General features: G+C 49.1%; 1 protein-coding gene and 1 long non-coding RNA gene across 3 annotated transcripts in view; both read right to left on the reverse strand.

Annotated features, from left to right (window-relative positions):
• LOC306839684 overlaps nucleotides 1–23,449 on the reverse strand; it is a 75,419-nt gene that overhangs the window by 20,896 nt on the left and 31,074 nt on the right. The window lies entirely within an intron of this gene.
• Nucleotides 7,986–23,449, reverse strand: part of gatad2b (GATA zinc finger domain containing 2B) — a 30,528-nt gene continuing 15,064 nt past the window's right edge. Inside the window, exons 2-11 of one of the 2 annotated variants that reach the window (XM_079368482.1) lie at nucleotides 17,020–17,400; nucleotides 16,767–16,896; nucleotides 15,779–15,910; nucleotides 14,825–14,953; nucleotides 11,065–11,229; nucleotides 10,598–10,961; nucleotides 10,300–10,502; nucleotides 10,107–10,217; nucleotides 9,802–10,003; nucleotides 7,986–9,631 (exon numbers count right to left, since the gene is read on the reverse strand). In XM_079368482.1, the coding sequence (XP_079224608.1) occupies nucleotides 9,495–9,631; nucleotides 9,802–10,003; nucleotides 10,107–10,217; nucleotides 10,300–10,502; nucleotides 10,598–10,961; nucleotides 11,065–11,229; nucleotides 14,825–14,953; nucleotides 15,779–15,910; nucleotides 16,767–16,896; nucleotides 17,020–17,399 (1,953 nt within the window). In that variant the 5' untranslated portion in view covers nucleotide 17,400 and the 3' untranslated portion in view covers nucleotides 7,986–9,494. Of the gene's footprint in view, nucleotides 9,632–9,783; nucleotides 10,004–10,106; nucleotides 10,218–10,299; nucleotides 10,503–10,597; nucleotides 10,962–11,064; nucleotides 11,230–14,824; nucleotides 14,954–15,778; nucleotides 15,911–16,766; nucleotides 16,897–17,019; nucleotides 17,401–23,449 lie in introns of both variants that reach the window. The other variant, XM_079368481.1, reaches the window with a different exon arrangement.

The raw sequence follows: 23,449 nt of genomic DNA on the forward strand, positions 1-23,449 counted from the left end.
CACACACACACACACACACACACACACTCACACAGGACACGCTGGATTTCTGCTCGTCTCTGATGGCTCTCCTACAAACAAACAACATAACCAGTCCTTCCTGTTTCATCATGATGACAGTTACTGATCAGTCCGGTATCAAAAGGTGTTCCTTCAAAGACTTCCCCGACTTTTACCATCGTTACTGACAATGATCCTGCCTGTAAATCTATGTGAGTCATTGTTGCTGCTGCTCTCTTTGTCTCCCTCTCACTTCATCACTCTTCATCATGAGTCTGCTCGAGCTCTCTGAAGGATCAACGATGGGCCTTTAATATAACAAAGAGTCTTTTTGTGAAGTTTCTTGAGACATCATTTGTTGTGAATCTGTGCGTAACAAACAAGGATAGTTTGATTGTCCTTGTGTTTATTTAATTGTTCTTTCAGGACTTTTTACTTGTAACTGTGTTTTTTTTTTTTTTTACTGCATCACGTCCAGTGAACACTTCCTCCTCCTGCGATAAGCACAAACAAGGTCAGCGGTGCCAGCTGCTGCTCTGCCCTCTAAAGTTCCTTTCAGGGAAGTCGCTCTACTTGGAATGCTTCAGGAAGGTCACGCAATGTTGAATAACACACACACACACACACACACACACACACACAGACACAGACACACACACACACACACACACACACACACACACACACACACACACACACATTTTATCTCCTGTTTGAGTCTGAAGTGACGAGGGTGACGTCACCTGCAGCGTCACACTCTTGTGATTTCTGAGCGTTGCACGTCCTTCAGTCGACTGCTGCAATGTAAACACATTGTTCAGCAGAGAGCAAGCCCCGCCCACTCTGCACCACCCTCACACACCTGAGACGATCTGTCTGAGAGCTCACATGACACCCTTTGTGTTACACAATGTGTTTACGTCCTGCACGCCGGAAAGAGAGACGGAGCTGCAGCTTCATGTCTCTGCAAGAAAACGTCCTCAACATGTTTGTGTGAAAACACAGGAGGGGAACATCGAGCGGCGTGATAACAGGAGGACACACGCACATCAGGAGCAGCCATAACAAAGAGTTTAACACACCTGGATACCTGCAAACCTCACTCAACCTCTTGAACTGTTCTGTGCAGCAACACCGGAGAGTTTAAAACGTTAATGACTCAAAGTGCCGGGTTATGAAACGACACAACGACGTTAAACATTTTGACATTTGTTTTTCTCTGAATCCGACTCGAGCGTCTCTTCGAGTGGAGTCGAGGCCTCGTTACAGGAAGTGAATCTGACACAGCGGTCACGTAACGCTCCCTCTGCAGAGAGAGGCTGACTGACTCCACTGTGCTCAGACGACGCTCAGTCCAAAGTGATTTCATCCACATAATCAGATATCTGTGATGGTGACAGGGTTTTCAAGATGCAAGAAAAACAGAAAAACAAGTTTCTCTGTTGTGTCAACTTCTTGTAAACACGGAGTCATCTCTGAGGAGACACTGATGCTTTTCACTCACGATGAATCCTCAACAAACCCGCAAAAAAAAAACAACAACTCCAAGAAACTGAATTCAACAGAATAAAGCTGGTTTGATGAATCTGCGGTGACGTCACATCCATCCCTGCTGAAGTGTCCGTCTGTGGGAAAAGCCCGTCACATGCTGTGTTCGCACGTACGCACCTCACTCCTTAAAAACATTTATCAAGGTGTCACGAGGCGATGACAGATACATCAGAAATAAGAATTTAATTGTTGGTAAATGATGTAACTTCTAAATGTTGTGCTGACCGGATGTTAAACAGAGACAATGAGATCAATATGCAGCTCACACTAAAGTCAAAAAGTCAAATCTAGCAGGATTCCTCGGAAGATTAATTCTGTTTGTTTTGATTCCTGGCCCTCTTGTTTTCTTTTTTACATTGCTCCAGTTTTGTTGTCTGCTCTTTTAATATATTTGTATTTAATCCCCCCCTCGTCTTGACTTTTGAATGTACTTGTTCTGTATATTTAGCTATTGTTGCTCATCCTTTTAAGAGTTTATTTTGTCTTTTTGTGTATGTTGAAATTTTCAATAAAATTGGAGTTATTATAAAAAAAAAATTTTTTAAAAAGTGAGTGAAGCTCACGAAACATAACACACACACACACACACACACACACACACACACACACACACACACACACACACACACACACAAAAGCTCACACTAACGTCAGTAACTTCTGTAAAATATGGAGATAATGACGAGAGAACTGCTCCCGAGATTCTCCGGACCTGGCTGTACAGACTTTCCCTGTCAGAGTGTGTGTGTGTGTGTGTGTGTGTGTGTGTGTGTGTGTGTGTGTGGGGTCGGGGGGTCAGGGGTCTCGCAGTATGTAAACAACACCACCCACTCCGATTGGCCCCTCAAGGGGAATCCTCACAACACCACAGCTCGACTTCCTCCAGGAGAAATACTTGCATGCTCACATCTACGTGCAGAAATGCTCGTAGCGGGTTTGGTGTGAAAAGTCATGGAGAGGGTGACCTTCATGTTCACACATGAAGGTCACCCAGCAAAATTGAGGACTTTTCGGGTATTTTGTGCAAATGTAAAAGAACCAGCTGATCCATGTTTGAAGTTTTTTTTTACAGACTCCTCTGACTGTGAGAGCTCAGCGCTCTCTGTGGTCCAGATGTTCACAGCTGTGATGTGTTTCGGAGGTGGCTGTGGGGCTGCTGAGGCAGCGATGATCTCTCCTGAATTCATTTAGCTGCACAGAAGTGATTCACACCTCGACACACCCAGCAGACGATGCGGCTGCAGGTGTGATTAACCGGTGAAACTGCCCGAGCATGAAGGAGGGACGCCGTCTGTCTCGATTGTGTCACTATTAGACGACCTCTGACCCACATCTCCATGAGCAGGACGTGTGTGAACAGACAACAAAGGTTGTGAAGATCAAAAAACAAACTTAAAATGAAATTAAAATGATATATCCATCCATTATCTTTAGCACTTTTCCCATTGGAGGGGGCTGGAGCTGATTCCAGCTTTCATTGGTCGAGAGGCGAGGACACCCTGGACTGATCGCCTGTCAATCACAGAGCTGACAAACACAATCACATTGATTCATCTAATTTAGAATCACTGATGGACTGTGGGAGGAAGCTGAAGAGAACCCACACACACTCAGGGAGAACACGCAAATTTCTTTCTGACTGGGGTTTTGAACCAGCAACCTCCTGGCTGTGAAGTAACAGCACTAAGCACTGCGCCACAGTCCAGCCTTAACGATGTCAGTCATCAAAACTACAAGAAAAATGCAACTCTTTAATATCTGCCAATGATTCGGCCCTGTCAATCACACGCTCGCTCGCCTGAGCACACGTCCATATAAGGGCGTGTATGTACACAAAGCATGGAGGTGTTTATGTTCACGCTGTACTCAAAACATGAGTCAAGTACAAGAACACGCTATAGAAAATATGGGTCGACGCACACAAGAAGAGCAGGTTCAAGTTCAAGTTCAGTCCCGTCATAAACCAACCTGAAGAGATTACATCACAGAGGTCACGAGAAGGTCACGAGAAGGTCACTTTAAGCTTGATCAAATGTTAATACACTTTTCTTAAAGTTATCTGAATCCTAATTAGACTGCTGCTTTACTGTTTCCCTTTACTGTACAAGAAACTGTATTCCTGCACGATGCTGCCACCTGCTGGTTAGCGAAGGAACCACACGTGCTATTTTTATGTTTGACACCAAACTCGACCGTTAAAACTCAGCTTCGAAAATTATTTTTGAACTTTGTTTACAGGATTCATACGCCTGTGTGAAGGTTGAGGTCAAAGGTCAGAGTTCACCTCTTTAACCCCACAAGTGAACTCTGGTGGGGTTCAAAGGTGCCGCTCGGGGGCCCTGGTCCAGTCGGGACCAAAGCAGCGTCCCACGATGTGCAGATTCTGTAATGACAGGAGTGAACCTCCCTAAAGGGGGCCCCCCTCTGACTGCGTTCACTCTCCTTGCTCATGGGCAGGGGCATTCTAGCTGTGAAAACCAAAGTTTGTCAATGAAAGTCAACAACCGAGGACGAAGAGGAATCAAACATCTCCGCAGAGAGAGGCCCCCAACCAGACTCTCGAGGGGCCCCTGGTCGGGTTCACAAGAAATCACAGATGGCTCTAAACTGTTTTGTTGGACTCTGAATAGGTCGAGGTCTCAGGATCGGTTTAGAGAGACCACTTTGAGAAGGTCTCAGAATAGAAAGTGTTTTTACTCGGTTATGTCTCAGCCTCAGATTTGGGGGGGGGGGTCTCTGGATTTTAAATGAAGACCACCACTGAGCGGCTATTTGACCCCGAGAAGGAAACGCCTCTTTCTGTAAAGATCTAATAACTTACCTTCATCCCTCGGTCTCGACTACGACACCACACAGACGTTACACAAAGATCCTCCGAGATCGTGACGTTTGAATAAATTCACACGTGGAAGCAAATTCTTTCAACCTTTATTAAACATAGCTTGCAAGAGATAAATATTACAAAGTTATTTCCTCCAAAATTAGCTTATTTTTTCAATCAATGCATAATTGTCAATCAACTGGCAGTATTCAAACAGCATTATTTTCTTTTGACTTTATTTTGAAGACCGTTAAATATCAAGTATGTGCAAAAGGTCAGGATTGATGTCGGCAAAACAAAATGGACTTCAATTCTTCTGCGTTCGATTCAAATCGTCTGTTTCTGCCTCCCCAGAAGGTCGTTTCACTTTTGTCTACATTATGCAAAAAAAGAAAGAAGAAGAAGAAAACGCTTCTACGGGTCAGATTATAAAAACCGATGTTATTACGTGTGTCCCTGTACGAGCCGCACGGAGCAGGAAGTCGTCACCGATTCAGAGTCCGATCTGAAGGAAGTCTGATCCCGCCCGAGTCGGAATTCAGACAAAAACAAAAGCTCATTTATGTCTCATCAAAACCGTTAACATGAGGTCAAACTCAAACCCCCGTTTGACCTTCAAGCGCCGCACGCACAACAGCCGAGTTCAACGTCAAGTCGAACCGTCTGCAAGGAGGAGGATCGGCGCCACGTGGGACACGTTTAAGACGCATCCAGACGTTGAAGTCCGACTCCTGAGAATCAAAGTCGGGATTCTGAGTTTGAAGTCAGGATTTGGGATGAAGTCTGAAACGGAGAGCTCAAGGTGACCTCTGTTGTCCGAGCAGCGACGCCGCGCCACGATATCTAAAAATGGACATTTGGCTCGTTTCTCAACATTATGGTTCACAAACCAGTCTGCGTGTTTACCGTCAAAAGAACGACGACCGTCTTAATCCGTGGAGACACGAGATCGCCCGCCATTTAACCCGGCTCAGACAGTTAACGCCCGCTCCTCACGGCGCCACGTGCTCCAGAGCGAGCCGAGCAAACGACCCTCGGATGTTTAACGAGCTGCAGACTCACGTTCTCCGAATCAGTGAAGAAAAAAAAAAAAACAACCTTCCTGCTGACTTTAAAACTCGTCCGTCGGCGAGGCGACTAATCCAGGGAGCGTTGGAGAAGCAGAGGAGGAGAGAGAGAGAAAAAAAAAAGAGAATCCCAAACATTTTGCACATTTGTTACACAATACACAGTGATCACAAAACGAAATGACAAGCTTCACAATATTCATGGCTTTTTGTTTGCTTTTCTACACAATATACAACCATTTAATTTCTTTTTTCAGTACAAGGGAGGAAAAAAAATGCTTATGTACAATAAGTCATTATTACTTCAAACCTAGCAAATATCGTGTCATTTATTTCATAATCAATACATTTGTTTATTTTTTTTTTTTAAACTGCGATAGAAAGAAAACAAGAACTCAATGGAGGAGAAAAAGAATGACTTTTGAAATCTAAAATAAAAAGGTTTAATTTGAGAAGACTCTGCGGTCCGAATACGAAGGTGTGTGGATGCATCTGCGAAGGATCAGAGAGACAGGAGTTCTTCATTTTCACTTTCAGCTTGGCTGCAAAAAAGATGCATGAGGGGAAAAACTGCTGAGATCGACGTTTCGCCCTCAAGACGTTTAAAAACATGAAAATTATTTTTCATACATCCGATTCAAACCGTTTCAAAAAAGAGGGAAAAAGGATTTTTACAAGATTATAAAAAATGTTTTGACCATCAGCGCTTCGATCCTAGGTAGTTTCAAGCTATCGGTTCGTTCTCAGCACGGTGACGGCGGCAGGTCTGGATTTGTATTTGCTGTGAGATGCGTTAAACCGGAACACGCTCACGTGACAGGAAGTGATGAAGACAGGAGACGGGCCGAGGATGAAATGAAACCCGAGGACGTGTATAAGAAGGGAACCTTTCTAAAGTGGAGACGTGCAGAAGAGCCTTGAACCTGCCGTTTTTAACGTCTCCAGCGGGGGGCGACTCCGCTGCTTATGCTCGCTTTAGTTCCAAGTCGAGTTTGAGACATCAAGATGGTCAAGTCGCCACCATGGCGTCTTTGGAGAAGTGTCGTTCAGTGTTAGTCAAACAGAAACGCACTCTGACAGTCTCTTTGATGACACGGGCACCCTGAACCTCGACGTTCACGTCTCGCTCCGAGACGTGAACGCAGACCCGAGGCTGCAGAAAGGTCGTCCTCTTATACGCGGTCTCTTGTTCGGGATCCAGAGAAAACGCGGTGAGAGATCGGGGTTTGTTTTTTTCGTTCTCTTTCAGACGGAGAACTACTCGTCTTAAAACGCGTCTCGCTTCAAGAAGCTAACAGCATTAGCGTTAGCTTAGCTTCAAACAAACACACATTCAGTTTCGACTCATGGACAGAAAAACAGTTGAAGCGCTGATAACAGAAGGTCTCCATGACAACCAACACTGAGCAATGAAAACAAGTGCTGTGAATAAAGAAGTGCTGCTTTGTTAATTAGCTTAGCTCGTTAGCTGACCGGCTAATCAACAGTCGTCCAAAAGAAGTGCATTCGTTTGACTCTAATTAAGACTTTAAAGATCCCCATGATCCTTATTGAAAAGGGGGCCGAACGCTGCAGGGCTGCCAGGGGCCTGCTGCTCTTCAGTGCTGGGAGAACAGAGCCTGTAAGAGGTTTTAACTTCGACGCTTCTGAACCCGTCTGGTGAAATATTTTTTTTAATTCTCCCGAGCGGGGACTTTTAGGACGGAGCTACACTGCACTATTCAAGGTTTTTGATGATGCAACTTTTGAGTCACATGACCAACATTTCAGCTCCCATCACACGTTAAAAGCCGTGTAAAGTTGGGCACGAGCACCGAGGGGCTCTTCCTTCTTGATTGCGCTTGAAAATGGCGAACAGCGTCGAGAAAGCACCATGGTCACACGGCAAGAAAATAAGGAAGGCGGGCACGTCTAGTTCACGGCGGCGCTCCTTTGAACGAGCGAGAGACGGGATGCAAACTTCTGACTTCAGCTTCCGTCCGTGGGAACTTTCAAAGGAAACTTTATTGACACTTGTAAAAGCTCCGTCCTGATTTAACGGGTTCAGTGTGAGCTCGTCATACATGAGCTGTTTTTTTTTTTTTTGCTGAACCATTAACTCGTTAGCTGTGTGATGACATTAGTACAATGATACCGTTTGGCCGGAGAGCGCTGTAGGCTCCTCCCCCTGGTGAAGCTCCTGCAGGTGGATTTGTTCGGGGTAACTCGTCTTCTGATTTTGGAGGGATTGAACGCGGACTGAACATCTGATTGGACCAGCAGCAGCAGCTTCGATCCACGCGAGTCTTAAACTGACGTTAACAGAGACCAACACCGGCAGAGAGGAAAATGACGTCTTTCATCACCCCCAACATTCAGGACATCTCCAGCATCCAGACCAGGACCGCTCTCGACTGTAACATTCTTTTCCTCTTTAAAAACAAAAAAACTTTTTTTCCGATTGGAAATATGCAAAGTGCTCCTCTGGAGTGAGGCGACGACGCGTGTGCAGAGCGTGCACACGATGATTGATCCGTGTCTCTCTCATTAAAGATATAATCCACATCCTCTTTTTTTTCCTCTGAAGCTAGGTACCTATACATAATCCATACAGATATTTCAATAGTGTCTGTTTGTAACTATGCTGATTATTATCGTCTCCGGGGGCTGATACCTCTGAGGTACGCCCGCCACCAATTCAATCAGGAGACGCCGCAAAAGAAGACAAAGAAATGAACAAACTGAAAAATAAAAGAAAGAAAGTTGGGGGGAGGAAACAGGAGGGGGACAATCAGAAAACAATCTAAAATATAACAAGAAAAGGAAACCCAGATTTTCCAGGTTTTTAGGTACATAATCTGCGGCTCGGACGCACAAAATGTGTCTCCGCCTTCAGATTGAAGTTCTCTCCACTTTCTCAAAGAACGTGTGATGCCGAGAGGAGCCAAAAGGGTTCAGTCTGTGCATACTGTAGAACCGAAGGGAGAGAGGGAGGGAGGGAGGAGGGAAGGAGGGAAGGAGGTGAGATGAGATGGAGGGAGAATTCACTGGTTTTCTTCCTCTGTGAATACTGGATCGTCCTCCGGCCCGTCGGCTCCTCTGAGCCGGAGTCTGAGCGTGCAGTCGGGGACGTTTCTGTCAGTCCTGATTATCAAAGATTGTCCCGCGTACATCCATCGCTAACACCCGCTAACAGCTGCTAGCAGGAGGGAGAGAGAGAGAGAGAGAGAGAGAGAGAGAGAGAGAGAGAGGCTGAAATGAAGAAACGGATGGAGATGATGGCGGATGATCACACAGGATTCTTCTGCACCGTCTGTCAGTCGTGTTCGAGTTGGTCGCTCTGATCGAGGCGGGGTCTCCTCTGGATCTTCAACTTTTTTCCGACCCCCTTTTTTCCACGAGATGAAACGAGTCCTCTTTTTCCAGAGCGAGCAGAACCGCACCGACAAACCGGCCCGTTTCCGTCGTCAACATCTTCCACGTTGTCTCTCCAAGTTAGCGAGCTAACACTTTTTACAAAGCTTCAAAACTTGTTAAACTTCATGTTGCATAGCAACCAGAATGCACCCTGTTGATCTTCTGTTACTAGCAATAGTCACATGTGAGCCCTCTAATCAGGAGAAATAAATCCTTATTGGATGAGGCCTAAAGGCTCGATGATGATCCCCGTCGCTCCACGAAGAGACGGCAGAAGAAGAAGAAAAAAGAAAAAAAAGAAAAAAGGACCAAACACAAAAAAAAAAGAAAAATTCAAAAACAACTGAAGCAGAAATGGTACTTTCAGGTATAATAATAATAATAATAATAATAGTGCTACCAACAGCGATAATAATGGGAATTATAATTGTTAAAGAACGCTGACGAAGAAGATTTGGACTAGAATAAGAACGTTTGAGATGCACTGACAGTTTAGTGTCTTTGTCCGACTCGGTGGGTCTCGTGGGTTGGTTCAGGTAGGCACACGGACAGGCACTGCATGCGATGGGGGGAGGGGGGGGGGGGTTTGATCTGGGAGTGCTTCAGTTTAAGGGGCAGGATGAGGGGGCGGGGCGTCAGGAGGGGCAGGTGGGCGGGGCTCATTTCTGTCCGGTGATGGACTGCGATATGGATCGAGGCGGGATCATGTCCAACAGGTACTCTCTCTGCCGGTCCGCTAAGCTGGAGCTCTTATGGGCGCCGACCGCCGCCGGGTTCAGGTAGGCGATATTTAACCCTGAGCAGAGAGAGACACAGAAACACTGACAGTGAGTCCTGATCTACTTCCTGCAGAGGTTTCTGTTTCCTGCATGGTGCATGGATGAAAGCGTTACTGCCTGCATTCATATGTATGTGTTTAAATGAAATAGAAATACCGCTGCTACTCACATCCTGTTTGTTGGTTACCTGGGATGTTGTAGATCTGGCGGCGGCTGTCGTGCTGCATTCTGTTGCTGCTGCCACTTCCCCCGCTGCCGCAGTGCTTAGCGCTGGTCATCCCCATCAGGCTGCTGGCCACCGACAGCTGGGACGCCTGAGCGAAGTTAGACAGGACGCCCCGCGCAGAGTTGGACAGGCCGCGCTGCATGGACGCCTGAGGCTGCGGGGCCTGGGGACGAGACAAAAGGAACGGTCACACCGGTTCTGGATGTGAGGACGAATTTCAAGCACAAATACAAGACGATCTCCGTTAAGCGTGGCGCTGCTGGTACCTGGCGGAGGGCATGATGCCGGATCATGGAGTCGGTCTTGGAGGCGTTGGGGCCGGTGGGGGCCGAGCTCGGGGAGAGGGCCGCCTGCTGCTGCAGCCTCTGCTCGATCTCCTGAAGGTCACACACAGAGACATGTTGAGGCAGATCTGTAAACCTGAATCACTGATGGTCTTAAAGCGAGCGAGCCGCTGACCTGCTCCTGCTGCAGAGCCTTGACGAAGGCGTTCTTCAGCCGGTTGGTGTGTTCCGCCTTCAGAGCCTTCTTCTGATTGGACGTCATGCACTGCTCGCAGAGGATCCTCCCACTCTTCTCCTGCTTCCAGTGGGGGGTGAAGTCGGTTCTGCACTGGGCGCAGAAGAACGGCTCCATGCGGGCCAGCGTCCCTCTGAGTTTACCTGCAGGAGAGAAAAGGACGTGCGTGCTCTCAGGGGACTTGAGGGACTTGCCTGGTTTTTATTTAATTGTGGTCAAAGCTTCGTGAAGTTCTCACCCTGACTGTCGAGCACGCTCTGCACCACCTCCTCCAGGCCCACCATGTAGATGAACTCGCTGTTGGCGGCGGAGGGCAGGAAGTGGAGTAGGGGGGCGGGAGGTTTGGGGGGAGGGATCTCCAGCAGGGTCTTCTCCAGCTGCTTCCTCAGGGCCAGCTTGGCGGCGGCCTGGCTGCTCGCCTGGTCGGCCATCGAGCTCACACCGCCGCTCGCAGAGCCCGACATGTTGGACGGGCTGACGGCTGAGGCTCCGCCCAGTCCGCCGCCCACCCCGCCTGCTGCTGCAGCCGCCTGCATGTGGGCCAGGTTCATGTACATGGCACTGGAGCCTGAGCGCTGAGAGGCTGCCACCTGCTGGCTGGCCTGAAGGGACACACACACACACACACACGACGGGTTAGAGAGACGCCGTTTGAAACGTTTGAAACACATGACTGATGAGTCGAGCGACGGCGTGATCGTGCACCTGCTGGTAGCTGACTGTGTTGGCCATGCTGCTGGAGCGGGACATGCCCGGTTTGGAGGACATCCTCTGGCCCTGCAGCTGGGACGGGTTGGGGGCGATCACTCGCTGTGACATCAGCATGGGCGGCAGGTTGGCGTTGGCTGCTGACCTGATGACTGTGTGACCCTGCAGAGAAGGAAAGAGAAGACAGACGAGATCAACCCGTGGTTCACTTCATGTTTTCATTGTGAAAGTTTGAGGACTGGTGAGAGGACTTTTTCAACAGCTGTTTTTTTGCACAGCTTGCAGCTCGCCTCGTTATATTTGTCACACGCTGCTGCTAAAGTCGAGAATCAACACGTGGAGAATCATTATTTATGACCTTATGTTAAAAAAAAATCTATGTACTTTTTAAGGATCCACAGGAAGAGAGAGAGAGAGGGAGAGAGAGAGAGAGAGGGAGAAGGCCGGGTGGGAAAGGACGCGAGCCTGCGTTCACGAGGCGTGACCTGACTGCTGGGTCACATGACACACGAGCAGCAGCAGGATGTACTCTATACGTCGATGACTCGATGTTTGGAGGGCCCGTTTCTGTGTGAGTGGCTGATTTGAAGCACGGGGGGGGGGGGGGGGGGGCACGGGGGGGGGATGAACACAGAGTCTGCTTGGTAACAGCATTCCTCAGCGATGAGTGGCCTTCTGCAGATCAACAACACAAACATGAGTCATCTGGGAGCCCAGAAACTCTGCCTCCTTCTTTTTGTTCTTCAGGCGCAGTTTGAATCTGGGATATTAACACTGAAGCCTTCTGGAGCAAACTCCCAGCATGCACCTGGGCAGCTGGCTTCATGATGGAGTCTGGGATGATCATTGAGCAGGAAACAGGTGAAGCCTCCTGAGAGCTGTTATAAGTCCACGCCCTCCTCTTCTCTCTGTCACACTGCAGCAGCAGCAGGTGGTCCACATCAATCCTCCTCCTCCACTCATCCTTCAGCTTTATCTGAATCCATTCTGCAGCTTCCCAAACAGCACAACATTTCACATCAGCAGCGATGCAGATCAATCAGTAAATTCATCAAACGAGTGTGTGGACCAATCAGAGACAGCGTGCAACAAGTCTGTCTGTTTCCACATCAGCAGTCAGAGGGCTCAGCTGGTGTCGTATTCAAACCATCACTAACCGAGACCAAGACACACCCGAGGCCCGGGTGCTCCGAGGCCGAGGTGAGAGCGAGTCATTAAGCCCCGTTTCCACCGAGCGGTTCGTCTCGGTTTCCATAGACTAATCCCGGGAAAGATTCCCAAATAACTGATCCGTACTGTCCCACTTTTTGGGACCCTTCCGTTGGGGTGCCAGGAATGTCGAGCTGACCCGAAAAGGTGGAGCTAAACACTGCAGTCCGCTGATTGGTTGAAAGAATCGTTACTTCCTGTGTGAAAACCCCGCCATGTTTAAACCATTGAGTGTAACACAGCTGATTGTTTACGTGTGTGTTTGTCCTCGCCGCTCACAGCCTTCTCTGAAACAAAGCTGGATGAGTTCTTATAATAAACAGTCACATGACAGTGTTTATTTACGTAGCAGCTATCGGCAGCCAGTGTACCAAACAGGGCACGGGTGGCTGTGGAAACACAAACAGGATCGGGCTTAATCAAACCAAACTGTACCGATCCGTACCGGACTGCTGTGTGGAAACGGGGCTTTAGAGATCCAGAGCGAGATCAAGGCAGAACGAGAAGGTATTTATATAAATCTTCTTCCTGTGTGCAGCCGGCAGGTCACTCATTTAGACCCCGAAGGATGAAAAACCCAGAGTCCAGCCGGTCTGAGAGCGAGACCTTCAAAGAGTGGCCCTGAGACCAGGACCAGGACTGATCTCGAGGACTAGCACACTAAGCAGCCTGTGTTCAGGTCTGGGTATCAGGATCACTACGGTGTCTGAACACCTCTGACAAAGAGACGAGGGACAGCATGCTCCACACGTTTCATGAACCTGACCCTGAAACACGCTTTAAAGAGCGCCGCTGCCTGCCTGCTCCTCGACGTATCCCAGCATGCTTTGAGCAGCGTGCATGTACAGGATGCATCAGTATAAAAAGGATGAAGCTAACTCTTTAGATGAAAACATGCAGCGTCCTCCTTTTAGAGTTCCTGTGATGCTAACACGGCTAACTCTTCTGTTGTAAGGTCCTTTGTAAACATAACAATGAGCATGGTCTTGTTACCTGCCCTTTCGTTAATGTTAACAGACAAACAGTAAGGTCCTTTACCTGCTTTTGTAAAGTGTCTTGAGATAACGCCTGTTATGAATTGACGCTATATAAATAAAGATTGATTGATTGAGATTGATTCTGTTCAGTGTTTAAAACGACATGGCGTGGCACGGCGTGACATCATGGAGCATTATTAACGAGGTGACTCAAACATGGTGGAGCACTAACAGGCGAGGCGTTTGTGTCGACGTGTTGCAGCTGCACAGAGCGGCCATATTTAAAATGTACACACGTCGAGTGTGTGTAGTGTTCTAACTGTTCATGTTCACAGAGTGGCCAGCAGGGGGCAGCAGCTGATCAGGGAGCAAAGTGAAAACAAACCAGGCACAACATCTCCATCCATAGGCTACACACACACACACACACACACACACACACACACACACACACACACACTGAATATTTAATCGCAGCTCAACATGTAATGGAGGAGCAGAGCGACGTCACGCAGGAACAAAGAGGCGGCCTCACAGTCACACTTCTTCAGTAAACATCTGAAACCACCAGCTGGGAATAAATCTGTGCAGCTCGACTGAGGACTCACGTTCACCTGTCCATCTGGTGGATTCTGACTGCTGACCGAGACCAGGACAGAGTCAGATGTAAATCAAAGAGTGAGGAGGCAGAGCGGGTAAGATGGAGGACTGACGGGAGACGCTGATTTCAAATCACAGCGGGCCGATTAACGTTAAGAAATCATCCTGCAGCAGCGTTTATGCAAGTTCCAACAAGTCGGATATCTGACTTTTTAAGACCTCTGTCAACGTCACTGCACACACACTTCATGTTCGTACTTGAGAGAAGAAGCAGGAAGTGGATGAAGACAAATCAAAGTCGAAGGATTTCATCCAAATCAGCACAAACGCGTCAACAACGGAGCTCTTCACACCATTTACCCATCTTCAAACAAAGTGACAACTTCTCCCACCATGTTGACCCAAACAGGGACTCAATAACGTTTGTGTCTGATCAACTCCAACAAACAGATCGGATCGTTCAGGGTTGGTCATTTTCATAAACTAGCATGATTTAGAAAGTAGCATTCCCTCCGTGCTCCGTCTGGATGAAACGCTGCCTTTAAGTTCATGATCTGCTGTTAAAACCTGTCGACATCTTTTTACTGAACTACTTAAAGTTGACATCTTGAACAGATGTGAACGTCATCCACTTACACGTCGTTCACCTCCGGTGGATCCTACGTTTACCAGAATGCACTGGGAGAGTCTCTTCTCGGCTGATCGTCCGGGTCCTTTCTAACTCAAACACCTCAGAGAGCACGGAGAGCGGCGAGCGGCGAGCACAAGAGGACGGATGGAGGAGCTGAAGTGTGACACTTCTGTAACCGAGAGGCTCCAGTTCACTCAGCGTTCAAAGCTGCACGCCGTCTCGTTCACACCGACGCCGCTCTCTCCCTGCACTTCTGATCTGATGTATTACAGCTTGTGATCATGACCTTTGACCTCTCGATAACACACACACACACACACACACACACACACACACTGACCTGTGCGGTACGGAGGTTCTGGGGCTCCGGGTTGTGCATGCCCGGCCTCACAGGAAGCTTCCCCAGACCAGCAGAGCTGTGGAGGGGAGGGGGCTGCACGGAGGACGCCGCGTTCTGGACCACCGGGACCTGCAGGAGGCGTGTAAAAAAACCAAACACACACAAACACAGGAGTTAACCAGAAGAAAAAAAAAACATGCTTTTAATGTGAAGGTCATCAGTGAATCCACAGCAGAGAGAAAGAAGGAGTGGAAACAAGCTCGGCGTGCAGGGGTCGGAGAGTTTCTGCTCGCGGCGCCCCGACAGCACGCGCTTCAGTCCGGGTCGCTCAGTTTTAGTTCACGCTCACAGAAGAAGAAAGAAAAGAGTCACATCAGAGACTCTGAATCAGAGAGTTTAGACTTTTTTTTTTTTTGGTTAAATACATAAAAACTGAAATCCATCGTTAAAAACGGCGGGCTAATGATGTAAAAGTTAATGAAGTTGCAGCTCTCGCGCTCCGTGTCTTAATCTGTCCAACTGGATGCTAATTCATGTATTAGTTTAAATGTAGTATTAATGATGTGAAAGGAGCCGCGGCGGAGGATGAAGAACATTTCCCTCTGAAACTCTGCAGAGTCAAAGCAGAAAATAGAAAGAGTGAAGCCGTTAAAACGATGAAACACTTCAGTCCTCGAGTAAATGCATCGAGTGTGTTACATAAGCTAACACGCCCCTCTGCTAGCTTCACAGCGTGGACGTAAAGCAGACAGTGTGTGTGTGTGTGTGTGTGTGTGTGTGTGTGTGTGTGTGTGTGTGTGTGTGTGTGTTCAGGACATAAAAACCCCCAATGATCAACTTTGAGCTTTAGTCTTAACTTTTCAAACCATTGTGATTCTCCGGCAGAGTTCAGAGTGTCATCAGTGTTGTGGTGTTAGCATTAGCATCAGGGTTAGCATCATCATCATCACTGACCTTCTGCACCACGTTCTCCTTCTGCATCTGACTCTGCCGCAGCTTCTTGAGGAGAACCAGACGAGCCTCCTCCAGACGCAGCTCCTCCCTCAGAGCTTTGATCATCTGCTGCCGCTCCTCGCCCGTCTTCCCCTGAACACACACACACACACAGAGACACACACACACACACACAACAGTTAGTGACACATCCCTCTCTGATCTAACGGCTTGGCGTGTTCAGTGACGATGAAAGCCGACTGTGGCGTCGCCTCACGCTGAAAAGTTGCACTTGAACACACCGCCGAGACGACAGCCGACGGCCAACCACCACGAACGTTCTGCACGTGTGCGAGAGGCGGTGGTAGTCCGTTGTTATGTTCCGCTCAGTGTCGTGATTCAACAAGTCGAATTGGCTGAAAAAAGTCTGCTGAGGTGGTGACGAGTCGGACACGCCGCAAAAACTAGAGCCGCCGTCTAAGTCGGAGTGACGGCCGACGACCTTCTTGTAGATGGGTAACAGCTGTTTAACATCTGAGTGTCGTGTGCGGTTTCTTTATATCCTCACGTTGGAGGCAGGGCGTTAAAGGTTTCGATGTATTGGTGGTTAAACAGGTGAAATGACCTTTAACCTTTCCTGTTACAGAAGACACATTCACTGCTGTTTGACCTTTTCCTCCACTCCTGACATCAAAGCCCTGCCTGCTGTGATTGGTTCACTTTAGGCGTCTCCTGTGGAGGACGGTCAGGAAGACGAACAGGAAACATCAGACGCTACATTCAGAGTGGCTGCCGGGACGTCACACTCTCTCTCTGATCACCTGCAGATCTTATAGATGCTGATCAGGATAAATCTAGTTCATGACGCCTGAGCAGAGTAGGTGAATGCATTTTTTCGTCCTGCCCAGTAAAACCTTTAACTTTAAGGACCTTGGTCCTCCTCGGAGCCTTTGTGTGCTCACTCTGCAGCTCCCGCCCTGCAGACGCAGCTGTGACGCCCTGTCAGTACCTTGAACATGTCCAGGTTGGCCTGGTGGAGGCGCTCCTCTGGTCGAGGTGTCGTCCTGGGACTGGACGCCTCGTTGTCTGATAGGATGATGACGTCCGGAGACGGAGTCCGTCTGTCGTGGTCTGTTTCACTGTGTGAGAAAACAAACAGCGTTTTCACAAACATTCATTTACAGACGCCCCCCCCCCTGCCCTGCCCCGCCCCCCCCCCTGTAAAGTATTTGATTTGTCTGCTCGATGGATTTCGTTCTCACCATCTCCTCCCGGCGCTCATGTCCACCGGCTCGTCCATCATGTTCTCCTTCCCGTTCTTACTGGGTCCAACATGGCCGCCGTGGCCCCCCAGCCTCAGACTCCCGTTCAGCTTCTCCTCGTACGCGGCCCCCATGAGGCTCTGGTGGTGGAGGGAGCTTGCTCCGGGGCCCTTGCCGTCTCCCAGGGGCCCCCCCACGTCCAGAGCCGCCAGGTCGGCCAGGTCTTTGCGTTTGAGCAGGGCCAGCATCTTGAGGCGCTCCATGGCCTCGTGGCCCTCCATCTTCAGGCGTTTGGCGAGCGCCTCCTCTCTCTCGCTGGGCGACTCCAGACCTCGCTTCAGCAGGTTGAGCCTCAGCGCCTCCTCAGACATCCGCTCCATCCTGCACGAGACGACACGGCGTTAAACATCAGGATCTCACACTCACACACACACACACACACACACACACACGTTCATATACAGAGAGGCTGACAAACGTTTTGGTCCCAGATGATCAATGAAATCTCCATCAGTAAAATCAAACAGAGACTTTAAAACGTTCAGATCTTCAGTCACGTTTTAAACAGAGAGAGCCATGTGTTAACATCACACACACACACACACACACTTTCAAACAGGAATGGTCCAATATCAGGGGCCGATGACTTCTAGTTTTGTTGCCATGGCGACCAAGTGTTGTCATTTTTTACTCCTGTCATATCAAAGTGTCAAATTCTGCCGTCACGTGCGTCTGATGCTCGTGCAGCCAAAGGACGCTGCGTCCCATCAGCGGCACGCTGCGTCCCAGCGACCTGCTGACTTCAGTTCGTCTCCGCCATCATGTTTTTTTTTTTTTGTTTTTTTTAAATCGGCACACAAACTTGTTAAAAGTCGTCTGCAGGAAGAAACTACAAACCGTTTTTATTTTTTAATTTAAATGATTGTTTCTGGCTTTTTTTCTTCCTTTATTGTGAGAGAGAGACAAAGTGGATAGAAGGGAATCAGGAGAGAGAGAGAGAGAGAGAGAGAGAGAGAAGGGAATGACATGCGGGAGAGGGCCTGAGGCTGGAGTCGAACCCGGGCCGCCCTCAGTGAGGACTTTAACCTCCAAACATGGTGACTCAGGAGATTCTTCCTCCCAGGATCTTACTGCCTCCATAGAAAACCCTGAAGTTCTCCTCACAGTGCAGAATAAAACTTCTCAGCACGATACTCGTCTTCGAGGAGAGCTCGTAAATGAAGAAAGCGTTAAGTCAAATCATTCACACCTTTCACAAAACTCAGGAACGACTGAAGCCGTCAAAAACTTTTTTTAAACGTCAGCGAGTCGTTCACGGAGCGAGCGAGATGGTTTCAAAGGAGCTGATCAGTTTGTTAAAGAGACAAAATGAAAGCAGGGAGAGCCTGTGGTCGTCATGGTTACGAAGTCCTCCAGACGAGACTCTCTCTACGTGCACCGAGCGTGACACCACACCTGGACTCTGCTAAATAAGCTCCTCCTCAGCTCAGTCTGATTGGCTCACAGACTGAAGCAGCCAATCAGGAGAGACTGAGGGAGAAGGAGTCGCCTCTTTAACATGTTCATTAATTATTCTGTATTGTGGTTTGATCTTTTATTATTGGTCGTCGTAAAATATCCAAGATGGAGACGTAAAAAGCACGAACATGAAGATGATGACAAACGACACTCTGAGTCGATGCATCGTTCTGGATCAAAGACTGAACCCTCCTGATTCTGGTCCAGCCCTGACTCTGGGGATGCAGGACTCTCACATAAATCCTTCAGACCCCCCAGTCACAGAAAGGGGGATCTGCTCCTGCGTCCTGCTGGATGGATGCTCCTCCATCGTTTGGCTGCCGTGCTCGCGCCACCGAAGACGCTCGGCGGTGTGAACCGAGGCGACGGTTGAGCAGAACGACCTCAGTGACCCGGGATCAGTGCAGTGACACGTTAACACGCACCAGGGATAAATAAATGATCAGCTGATGGTTAACTCGTTCAGATGGAAGTGGGCTGAAGACTAAGAATAGCCTGGGCCTGTACTTCACCGTGACAAATACACTACAGCAGTGTGTGTGTGTGTGTGTGTGTGTGTGTGTGTGTGTGTGTGTGTGTGTGTGTGTGTGTGTGTGTGTGTGTGTGTGTGTTGGCATGTGATTCATACCAGTAAGGAAAAAAATTTGTACGGACGACAACATCCCAGTCTTATGAGCTCATTAGCTGAGTCATGTGACCGAGCAGTGGACCAATCAGGGCGCAGCAGCAGAGGGCAGGCTGGACGAGGACGTGACAGAGCAGAAACACTTCCTGCTCCTCCCTGGGTCTGTTTGGTTGCACATTATTGATGCATACTGCTCACTGTTCGATTGGTCAGCTGCCTCCCCATAGTGCTCCCCCTGCTGGCTGGTTGCAGTACAGGTCACACGCTCTGGCTCCTCCATGCTAACAGATGAGACACGGATCAAACTATAAAACTATATATTAAATATATTAAATATGTTTCTGTTGTCATGGTTAGTTCTTCATGAGCTGATGTTTGCCCAAGGTTTGTTTCATGTTGGTTACTTTAGTTATTTGACGCCTTATAAAAAGGTACGAGGGGGTGCAGATGGTCTAGCGGCTCGGTTGCGCCCCATGTGTACGGAGGCTACAGTCCGGTTTAAAGGCAAACCCCCAAAAAGGGGCGGGACAACATGATTGACAGCTCTGTGGACGAATGAGGCTCCTGCGTTGCTCCCGATGAGAGTATCCGTCTTTACCCTCCGGTCAGTGTTTGCATCGTCGTCCCCTCGACTCGTCTCTTTACGGACGGATCAAATGGCAGCAGGCTGGGAACAACCCTGCAACAGTTTGAGTTTGGGAGAGTCAGTCGTTGTTTAAAGACTTGTGACCACACGCAGCACATTGTTCCTGCATGAGTCAGAGCTCGAGTGCATCACAGTCACATCTAACAACAACAGTTCCAGGACGAGGCGCCGACAAATCAACCCCGAAAAGTCACTCTGGGAGGAAAATGGAGGAGCTCTAAAGTAAGACCGGCGTCTGTCTACACGCAGCCCGACATCACACTGCTGCAGCGTTTTTCAAATGAAGAAGAACGTCAGCCGTACGGGAGATGTGCTGCTCACGTTTCCGTAGCAGCAGGCGGTAAAGTGAGCAGATCGTAAACATGACCTGAATGTGATAACGAGACACGCTCTTGCACTTAGCACGCCGTGTTAGCACGGTAACCGTTAGCTCCTGTGAACATTCAGAAGCAGAGAGCATATTCCTCTCAAGCTGCCTGCTAGCTCAGGATGCTAATCAGGCTAACGTTACAGTACGGCCTTATTCAAAGCAGATAACATAAACCACGTCAAAAACCCCAAACAGGACCGGCTGAGGACCTCGTCCTCGGGTCCCCCGTCTCATACCCAGTCTTTGTCTTTACAGAGTTCGTCTGCCGACCTGCAGAGCTGTCAGTGCTCAAAGAAGGAGAAGAGGAAGTCGTGTGATGTTAAATGTTAACACATATTACAAACTGATATTAGGAGCATTAAATCAAGCAAAGGAACGGAGCTCCATCCGGACAGATGCGGCTCAGATGGATCCTGAAGGATGGACGCCGAGCTCGCAGGAATAAAATCAACAACTGCAAAAAAGAGAAAAAGGACACGAGGAGACACCTCAAACATTCAGCGCTCGGTCGCCGTTAGCGTCCGGACGTGTGCGGCTTTGAATCCGACCTGTGGCTCCTGTGACCCCCCCCCCCCCCCCGCGCTCTCTGACTCTACCCACCGTCCCGTCTTTAAATAAAAGGCCCAAAATAAACCTTTAAAAGGTGCAGTTACATCTGCAGGACCAGGCGTCTGACTCGTTCTCCTCTTCAGGCTGTGAGAAGCAAACACGTGCACACTTCCTCCCCGTCCTTTGTTACCTCAAACAGGTGTTTACTGAAGACCTGAGCAGAAAGCAGCGTCTCTATTGTTCTACATTTTGACTCACACAAAGTGTTCGCGCTTCAGTCGGCGATGAATCGATTCGTTTTCCTCGTCTCCAAATTGTCAAAACATGAAAATTGTTGCCGCGTTATCTGAAGCGAGCGTTGTCGTTTTCCTTCGATTGTCCACAAATATTCATCGAACCTTCAGAGAGGAGAAAAGAAAGAACAGTCCTCACATATTGATCGTGTTGTCTTTGATAACCAAACGAGCGGCGCACCATTAATCGACTGAGGAAGAAGAGAACTACTTCCTGTTTGAGGAGCTCTGTTCATGTTCTTGTTGAACGTCGGATGTTACTGGTCGACTTCCACGCGAGTCTTCGCACCGTTTGAGATCGGCGTTGTCGTAGGGATACGATGCGCGGTGAAGCCTGGCGTTTGGAGCATTAAAGCGGGTTCTGACACTTCCTGTTGTGTGCGAGCGTTTCACTCTTCTTCCTCCGCGCTCCGTCACGTGCGACCACGCCGCATGCAGATGGACGCTCTCGCCTGCGGCGCCGCGTTGGCGTCACCTGAGCCGGCGCTGTGTTTGACATGTCATGTTGCTGTGCGGTGTCAGTGACTGTAAGTCAGACAGATTTAATTGGCTTGTTATCACTTAATCAGCTTCCTATTAGCAAATGATTCCTGCTGGTGTCGTCCTATCGTCTCCCCTCATCTATTGTATCATGGAGCTGTAATCTGCTCGCTCTGTCCTCCTCTAACGTCTCTGTTATCCTGCTCTCATCTTCAGGGAGGGGCCTTAATGATCAGCCCTCCCCGACGCTCCTTCTCCTTCTTCTCTAATTAATTTGTGACGCAGCTGCGGAGCCGAGTCGTCGCCTCCATTTGCTGAGAGGGAAACAAGAGCAACCTCTCGGCCGAGCCTCCACCTTTAATGAGCCGGAGAGCGCCGCTGAGAGCGCCGCTGATGAGCCAATCAGGGCCGGACTTGTGCTGCACGTCAGTAACAGGCACCCCACACCCTCCCCCCCACAAACCTCCTCCTCCCGGCCACCGCCGCCGCCGCCTGCCTTTACATAATATAATGACTGTTTCAGTCAGCTGCTACACAAGCCGCCACACACTCTCTTTCTGCCTCTCTTTCTCCTCAACCAAACCCTCCACCCTCCCTCCCCTCCTCGCCCCTCCATAATCCCTCCCACCGCCTCCCACCCCTCCCCTCCAGCTTTGGGCACTGTGCCAGGGCAGTGCAATAAAGGAGAAAGAAAAAAAAAAAGACATGGCGAGGGAGAGAGGTAGAACAAAACGGAGAACGGCGCTCCACCTGGAGCTCAAAGTACAATTCTTCTCTCGTGACGCCCGACACCCGGACAGACTCGGACAAGTGGACATCGTCACGAGACACCTGGACGAAGGCTTCCTCACGCCGTCTGACCGGACCAGTCGCCGTGTTCTTCTCCTCACAACCCAGCAACTAGACCGTGCCCAGACGTCCACGTACAGCATTCCAACAGAAGGCAGGATTTTGTGTCCCCCCCCCCCCCCCCGCTCCAGCTGTACTGTACCACAAAGAAAAACCCCTCCTCCTCCTCCTCCTTCTACCCTCCCCCAATTCCTCAAAAACCCTCCGTCTTTCTTTTCCTCCCCCTCGCTCACTGTAAAAATAAACACATGCTTACTTTCAGGGGGCCCCCTTAAATGCAGCCCGAGCTGAGAGGGCTTCATTTGTTCACATTACAGCAGCCAATCAGGAGTGGGCATGTGTGTGTGTGCAGGTATGTGTGCATGTTTTTTTGGTGTGTGTGTGTGTGTGTGTGTGTGTGTGTGTGTGTGTGTGTGTGTGTGTGTGTGGGGGGTAATAAAAGAGTGACACAGTCAAGATACACGCAGAGCGGAGTGATTCTTTTTTTTTTTTGCATCTTGCGCCATCCTCGCACAAGTCTTTGTGTGTAGGCTGAGTGTGTGTGTTTGTGCAAAATGTGTGTGTGCGTGCGCAGAATGTGTGTGTGTGTGTGTGTGTGTGTGTGTGTGTGTGTGTGCAGGGCGAGGAAGGAGGCAGAGATGGCAGCTCTCTCCTGACATAATGCCAACTCTTAATTCCCTCCTCCCATCCCCCAACACACACACACACACACACACACACACACACACACACACACACACACACACACACACTGAGACACACATAAAAACCGCAGACACACACACATACACACATACACACACACACACACACACACAGCATGTTCTTTATTCACGGAGCTGTCGATCAGATGGCTGTTGCTAAAATGTCCTCCTCAGAATTAAACCAGAGGATGTTTTTTTGTTTGTTTGTTTTACACTCGACCCGGTCCGGTCCGTCCCAGACTGACCCGGTCCGCTCCGTCCCAGACTGACCCGGTCCAGGATATTCTAGGATGTCGAATAAAAGGAAAACCTGATCTGAACCTTTGAGGACGATTTGTCCTTTTGAAAAGACAGCAGGTCTGGGTCTAATCAAGTCTCTCCTGGTCCAGTCTTTCT

Source organism: Symphodus melops, assembly GCF_947650265.1.
Source record: "Symphodus melops genome assembly, chromosome: 18".
In the NCBI taxonomy this organism is placed as follows: Eukaryota; Metazoa; Chordata; class Actinopteri; order Labriformes; family Labridae; genus Symphodus; species Symphodus melops.